We start from the raw sequence: 7,985 nt of genomic DNA, 5'->3' as shown, positions 1-7,985 counted from the left end.
GTGTGTGTGTGTGTGTGTGTGTGTGTGTGTGTGTGTGTGTGTGTGTGATTGCACATGTGTTAGCAGCTCTGTACTGCATGCATCATTCCTCCCATGCTGCTTAGTTTGACAGTGCAGGTGGTTATGAGGCACTAAGTGGAGGTTCTGTGCCAGTTGAAAGACGGAGCCAGGCGCTGAGAGAGGGAGGGAGGGAGGGAGGGAGGGAGCGGTAAGGAGACAATGGAAGATTGAAAGAATGAAAGACTTAACGCTGGAGCTGAAACTGGTTAGACAGCACCCAGCATGAGGAATCAGTGTGCCGCACACACGCACGTGCACGCCCACACCATCATAGCTTCTCAATGGGGGCCTCGATGTAATTTACAGTGAGCAGGTGGGGATGAATGTTCAATCTGATTCAATTTGATGTGGCTCGTGGTGGAGTGGGATGAGACACCACTCATTCCTCTGACTGTTGTGATAGTTTCTCTGTCTCTCACTCTCTTTCCCTGAATCCCCGAACTGCATACCCCCCCCCCTTTCTTCCTCTTATTTTCTCCTGTCTTCCTCTACATCTCCTCTTATCTCTGTCTTGCACTTACGCTTTCTGTAGCTGCTTTTGGAAGATATCCTTATGTCCTCATATCCATCCGTACATTCACCCATCTGTCCTTCTGTGCATTGATATATGTATCCTGTCTTATTCAGAGTCAGGGTCTAGCCTGTCTGGCAAGTCTCCACCAACTCTGTTTCATGGTGCAAAGACAAACCTTTCACCTGTCTCTCCTTCCGTCTCTCCCACACTCTACCCGTCTGTCCTGTCCTACATTGGGCTCAGAATTGGGTCCAGGGTTTCGTCCGTTGTCCCGGGCAGCCATGGAGATCATGGAGATCTGTAATGTGGACCACACCGGCTGCGAGGACCCTGACCTGGAGTCTGATACTGCTGCACACGCACTCCACGGACTGGAGCAGGAACTCAGACTCATGGCCAAGGGTACAGACACACACAGTGCATCCACAAGTCATGTGATCAACATATTACTCTGGATTTGATTTTTTTTTTTGTGATAATGATAATAATAACAAAACATGGCTGTATTGATGTCAATAATAACAGTGTTTGATGGATTATAAGACACTTTGGTGATGATGGTTTCAAAATAAGGCCAGAGGCATCACCCATCCTCAATATCTACTTCAGAAACATGGAAGCAGGCTTCACTACTTGGTACGGGAGACTGTGGAGGTCAAGATCAGCATGGAAACTCTCGGTTCACACGGTGGGTAACATGCACACACAAACTAAACCCACTCCCACATAAGGGTGTGGAATGTCACTGGTGTTGTGGTCCCCCCACATTTTATAGTGAGGTTCCCAGAAACAAAGAAAAGTGTGAATTACTGGGGTCCTCTTTTTGTAGCAACTATTTTATTCCCAAATTGCCAATAATACTTTTTGCATGTAAAACAGACAAATCTAACAAAATTAGCACATTTCCACTAGGATCACAAACACAGAGCCCCGGATGGTGTTGTTACCGAACCTGAGAAAGTTCATATATTGTGTTCCGCCCTCTTAAAAGTACTACATAGCTGCAGCATAGCTGTTAAAATGTTCTATTTTGATATCCTAAAAGGCAAATGTGTTTTATTTCTCTCTGTGAGAATCTGAGCGTATCCTCATGACTTCCTGTTTTCCTACTGTCGTCTGTCTTTTCACCCTGATCGGCATGTAATCCATTGCTCTCGCTCCCCGTACACTTCCCGACACTGCTCCACTATTCCAATGGTCGCGATGGGGGGTAATCCCTCTTTTTTTGTGCTCCGTCAATCCCTCTTTCTGTCGGATATGTGGAGTGTGTAATGGATCGTTAGCCAGCAGAACGACATTAGCTTTGACAGCATGTTGGTTATCGGGCCTTAATGTGCTGCTTAATGTGTGTGTGTGTGTGAGAGAGAGAGAGAGAGCATTAATGTATTTTTCTTGTATTCCCAAAAGTCTGTGTGTGGGTGTGTGTCTGTATGTTGTTGATGTTTATTATGCGTGTGTATGTGTGAGTAGTGGGCATAATCTGCGCTAGAGGCCTTGTGCTGAGCAGAGCACTGTGAATATCACATTGAGACGTGTAATAACCGGATTAGCACATACTACACAGGGGGCTCCCAAAACAGCTCCTTGCATCCTTCAAACATGCACACACACACACTCACTCACACACACACTAGGACTGTTCAAATTGGCCAAATATGACGTTCGAATGTTTGTTCTTAAAATACATGTGGGATCAACCTTTTCAAATGTCACTTTTATTCGCTGTTTTTTCCGTGTCCTAAGTGGCAGCAAGCGAAGCAGCACTTCACTTTTATAGAACAAAAACAAAAGTTGTATACTTCATTCTTTTCACTTTTCCTCTCCAAACGCAGTTTGTACAATAAGATTGCAAAAGGTTTAATGCAAAAACTGCATCTTGCACGTGTGTTTACCGCACCATCCCCACAGGACCTTTAATTGAATCATATCCTCTCAGCCACCAGGTACTCAGAGAGGCATTATTGCTGAACAACATAGCCATTCTTTTAGATTATGTTGTGCAGTGACTGCTTTTTCATTGCAGAGTAGACGCATGACAATAATGCATGATAATGGAGTTCTACTGTAGAGTGGTCTCTGCTGCCCACCATCATATAGTGTTATCAGGAGTGGGTTTATCAGTTATTCTTGTTGAAAACCTATAAAATAAACATTTATTTTGGTGACTTTTTCCAGTAATAGGACTCTCTAATGCACACCTGCTCAACACACAAGGGGATTCTGTGAGACGTGCAGTATGCACGCATTCATCGATGTGCTTGTCTGCTTAGACCTAACCTATGTTTACCTCAAACGCAGACAGCTTCTATCATCATCTATCTCTGTCTCAACTGCTTCCAGCTGTCTGGCAGTGCTTTAGTGTTGCCTCAGTCTATTGGCTGTCTTTGAGCTAACCTTTAATCAGTGAGTACTTGCACAGCAGTATCACATTAATGTTTGGAGAATGGACGTATTCTGAATTTTCTGATGATCAGTTTATACAGTCCAGTATCAATATTAACCTAACAAGAAACTTTATATTAGTTTTTAAAAAGCTCAAGTTAGACACCGAGGATTCACCATCATACACTGAGAGATTTCCTCCTCATTCTGTGTTTGCTTCATTGGTAGTATAATACTCTGAATGTGATTTAAATGCATGTATATATTAGTATCGGCTGAACTCTGTTTATAATTTGAATACATTTTACAATATGAAAAACGTGGGCTGTAATGGGTTCTTCGTGACTATTTTGACAGACTTCCTGTAAAGCTACTGCTCTCTTGTTGATGGTTACACTCATTCACAGCTGTGAATGCGTTAGCAGCTACCACATTGGCATGCATGTGATTATTTACAATACTGAAGGTTATGATACAAATGGTGAGTGGGAATGCGTAGTCAGTTGTGGACTTTATCAAAGATCCAGCTGTCAACAAGCTCATTAAAGCAAAGCAAAGGAAACTTTTTGTGATGCTTCCAAAGACATACTCAGTAAACTAATGAATATCAACAAGCAAGCAACACATCCTGTTTGGACACCTGTTTTGAACACTATTATAAATTCAATGCTGGAGTCACTCATCAAACATCTGAGGGAAGAAATGTAATGCTTGATTTGCTTGATGACATTAATAGATAGACAAAAAAAAAACTGGTTTTATAATTGAATTATATAATCTGTTTGAGGATTAGTATCACTGCAGGCTGAGTTGACACCAGTGTTAGATCAGGTGGGCACTGTGGATGGCACTGATATGCTGTCTTTATAGAATCCAAATTTAATTTGGCCTTGTCATAGTCGGATGCAAACTGGAAGAGGCATCTCCAAAATGTCTCAATAAAAAAGCATGCACGCTCCATTGGTGTGGTTAATTGTAGCTCCTGTATGTGAGGGTTTTAAAATGGTCAGTGCACTCTTATTTACAACATTTCCCGCTTCCTGTTCTTTAGTGGCAGAGACATTTCACACACAAAGCATAATTTGTAGGTGAATTCATTACGGGAGTCAGTAGGCTGTCAAACCACAACCCTGATGACGACCACTGCAGGTGTTCCTGGAGCTAAATCTCTGAAACTAGTTACAGAAGGACATCTGTCCTTTACCTTTATTTCACTACTGTGCATGCAGGATGTTCGTTCTGCCTTTGATTGGTTGATTTGGTGTTGCAGGGGCAGAGCCAGCGACGAACAGAATGATGAGGAGGAGGCCGCTACACAGAGAGACCGGCAGAGTGTTCTCTTACTACCCTGAGATATTCACACGCATGCACACAAACACACACACACACTTGCTTGTTAATTAAGGAAGCATACATGCACACGGATGTAAGAGACTAAAGTGAGCAAAAACAAACTGTGTTCATGTGGTGTAAAGACTGGTGCAGATGCCCCTAAAACTAAATCTGTGGGGAACTCTTGTGCAAGATGACTACAAAAATGTAATCGATTAAATACAGTTTTGATTTGAGTCATTAATCTCCTCTCTTTTTTTTTTACGTGTCCGTGTTTTCTATGCACAGTTTACAGTATGTTCCACTTATACGTGAAAAGTGGCTGTGAGATACATGCTTGCGGATGGATAAGCTGAAGGTATAAAGCAAATGATGAGACAGGCAAAGGACGGCAGTTGCGTTAAATTTTCCGCAGGAGTCTGCTCGGATCCCCTCGTGTGTTTGTCACTGTGTGTGCATGTTTGTGTGTGTTAGGTGACAGACGTTGAGGGACAGAGTGCCAGTTTGACCCACTGGGATTGGAACGCGCTACATTTTTCTCTGTTATCTGTTTGTTTCTTAATAAGGTTAGGGCGCCACTGGATCAGGTCAGACTGTCTACACACGCGCACACACACACACACACACACACACTGAAGACGCTGCTGCAGGTGATGAATTATGTTTGTAAGGGAGGGAACAAGGAGCTGTGCCAATGGCCGCTGTTACCATCTGTCTGTATGTGTGTGCAGGAGCTGGGGAAGATAAACACCAGGCACTGGAACTGGTTTGTCGTCTCTGTGGTGTTTACATGTTGGTGTGTGGTTATTTTATTTTTTCTTTCTCAGCTCTGCTGTTTTGCATTACTCCCCAAAGCCAGGCCTAATCTATCATGGCTGCCACTGTCCTCAACTGAGTTCAAAACCCACCATCCACTGCTTTATCTCTAGCTGGTGTGCATGCGAGGACTTGGGTGTATGGATGTCAAGGGTGCCAACATTGTGTCTGTGAATATGAGTGTGAGTGCATTTGGCCCTACTCTACCTCAGTCACTGTGGAGGGATAGAAGGGTACTCTATTTGTCCCAACGTTAATCGCTAGAAGCGGACAGCAAAAGCCCTGTAATCCAATAGCAATCACCACAAGACTGATTGATAGCACAGCGACAGAGGGAGAACGACAGAGAGACCAAGATGCAGACAAGGAGAGAGAGAGAGGTTAAAAGGTAGATCTTTGTTATTGTGTCCTTCACTGAGTTTATCACACACTGTTTAGGAGAGAAAAATAACAGAGACATAAATCTGATGGATATCGAACCGCTATGGCTCGGTTTAAACAACTCTGAGATCTTAACTCTCCCTCCGTCTCTCATTCTTTCTCCCTCGCCCCCGCATTCACCCCCGCATGCATACAAACAGGGAGAGAGGACGGCAAAATACGGCTGACCTTTGTTAGATTTGGAGTTGTCTGTGATGTTGTCGATGCTGTCAGAAAGACAGTGAAACTGGACGAGTTGACATTTAACTGCGCTATATTAACTGACCCTTCGCTGGAACTGGAGTTCAGGCTGGGTGTGTTGTGGAAAATTTTTTTACCTGTTGGGGTGAATTTTGTAAACTTTTTCTTACACTAGATACACAGAACACAGTGGACGTTGGTGGTAAATCTGATAACAGAATGCAGTTCTCTGCCACCCCCCTCTCTGTCTCTCCAAAACTCACTGTGATTTTTTTTTTTTTTTTTTTTTTTTTTTTTTACCACGTTACTTATTTGGGTTTTCATGGGTTTTGGCATTTTCGTTGACAGCAAGTTGAACAGTGGAAACATTTTGTTTTGCTTTCGGCTAAAACTTAATGAAACTTAAAATGTCCATTTAAGTTTCCTCACCCAGAATGCCCTGAGAGGACTCGCTTGCTCACAGAGTCTCACAAGTCACCTGCTGGGAACTGCGAGGGACAGCAGCTGCGTCCATGTGTGACAATTTGAGTCCACAAATAAACTGTGAAATTGGTGAAATGGAAGAATGAGCACCCCGAATGTAGAAAGGCATTGTTTTCACTATACTTGTTATTTACTTTACAGTCATTTTATGAACTCTTAAAGGAATATTTTATTGTGCAAACTTGTAGTCTATGTTGTGCGTTTTCTGTAGGAACCCCATCACCAAAAAATGATGTATTTTACAACTAAGTGTTTTTTTTGCCAAATTTGTTTTTGAGGAATTGCTGCATGGATTATGCTCTCTGATAACATGTTCCCACAAATATAGTCTATTAACCATGAAGTGTAAGACAGGTTGTGGCCTGCATCCCACATGTATGAGGGTTAGATTACTGAATTTATTTGATGAAGGTGAGTGAAAGATGGTAATTTTGGTTAAATATTGATAAATGGTCGGTCGTGCTTTAGTTGCCACAATGGAGTAAAATGTTTCCTTATTACGATAAAAAAACGTATCTGGGCAGCATTATATTCATTTCAAACATATTTACTGCTGCAAGTTAGTGTTGTGGGACTACAAACCTAATATTCAGGCATCTGTGGGTTTGGATGTATCGGCAAATTATATATTGTGATATTTCTGACCAAATACAGTTCTAGAGGCCTACTGCATGATGTGACAATATAATGTAGAGATATTGAATATATATGTTTATTCTGTAGCAGACAAAAAGAGCAATCTAACTCAGTTGGATAGGAGGTAGCCTATTATAAATAAAAATCCATGTCTGTGTTTGAGCTTTGATGATAAGGGACAATGCATCTTGATGATCAAAATAACGGGAATATTCGATTGTCAAGTTCTAGTATCACGTCGGTGTCCTTACGGCGCAGAGAATGCACTTCTGCTTATACTCGTCTTTACTGCTCGACAACAACAAGATTACTCTTGACCCTGACAAAAGATCACGAGCGCACGCCATCACTCTTTTTATATTTTAACCTTTACGCCTCTCCGAGCACACCATCCACACCTGTGTATGAATGACTGCCTTCTTACCTTCTGTGTTTGTCGGGGGGTTGGAGGCACATTTGCCGTGGATGTGCCATCTAATCGTGTCCCATGTTGTCTATTGTGAGCCCTGCTGCCTCATTACAGGAGACGGAGAATACGTGTGGTGTCTGTCATCTGTGAAACATAAAAAGCCTCCTCGCTACTTAGTCTGTGTGGGCCGTCGTATGTGTCTACCCTATTATTCCCAGGCTCCGAAAAGAAGGAGCAGCGACGTGTAACACGGGTGTGAAAAGATTTTGGCAAACAGCGAGTGATAATAAGGGGATATCTTGTTTGTGCATGTATGAGCGCAGCGTATTTCTATGAGCATGTATGTGGTGTATATGCTCATAGAAATACACTGGAGGCATAAGTTGACTAGATGGATGGTTAGATAAAAATGCCTCAAGCCAGCTATCTTAACGTTTTATTGCACTAGAACCCAACGGATTCCATATATTCTTGACTTAATCAACACAAATCCCTGTTTGGTGGACATACAGTATTATTAGTTGTCTCCCGGTCGTGTCCCTGTGGTGTCCTCGCATGTTGCAGCCTGCACAACTTTAACTTAGTTGTGGCCTCGAAATTCCTTTCAAGGGTATAGCCCCACCTGTACTTAAATGACCCCCGTACGCTGGAGATGGAAGTACAGTACGCCCTGGACAGAGAGTTCAGGCGGAGAGAGAGTTATAATAGAGGGGAGGAGAGAGAGAGGGGGAG

The 7,985-nt window shown here is 42.8% G+C and overlaps 1 protein-coding gene across 1 annotated transcript in view; it reads left to right on the top strand.

Annotated features, from left to right (window-relative positions):
• The window catches only part of zbbx (zinc finger, B-box domain containing), a 46,615-nt gene extending 41,125 nt beyond the window's left edge, over positions 1 to 5,490 (top strand). Inside the window, exons 18-20 of the mRNA XM_031861027.1 lie at positions 818 to 976; positions 1,184 to 1,262; positions 4,227 to 5,490. Of these exons, the coding sequence (XP_031716887.1) occupies positions 818 to 976; positions 1,184 to 1,262; positions 4,227 to 4,308 (320 nt within the window). The 3' untranslated portion in view covers positions 4,309 to 5,490. The remainder of the gene's footprint in view (positions 1 to 817; positions 977 to 1,183; positions 1,263 to 4,226) is intronic.
• The last annotated feature ends 2,495 nt before the right edge of the window (positions 5,491 to 7,985 follow it).

Source organism: Anarrhichthys ocellatus, unplaced genomic scaffold (assembly GCF_004355925.1).
Source record: "Anarrhichthys ocellatus isolate YVR2014 unplaced genomic scaffold, GSC_Weel_1.0 scaffold24, whole genome shotgun sequence".
Taxonomy (NCBI): domain Eukaryota; kingdom Metazoa; phylum Chordata; class Actinopteri; order Perciformes; family Anarhichadidae; genus Anarrhichthys; species Anarrhichthys ocellatus.
This window is presented reverse-complemented; position numbering and strand designations above follow the sequence as displayed.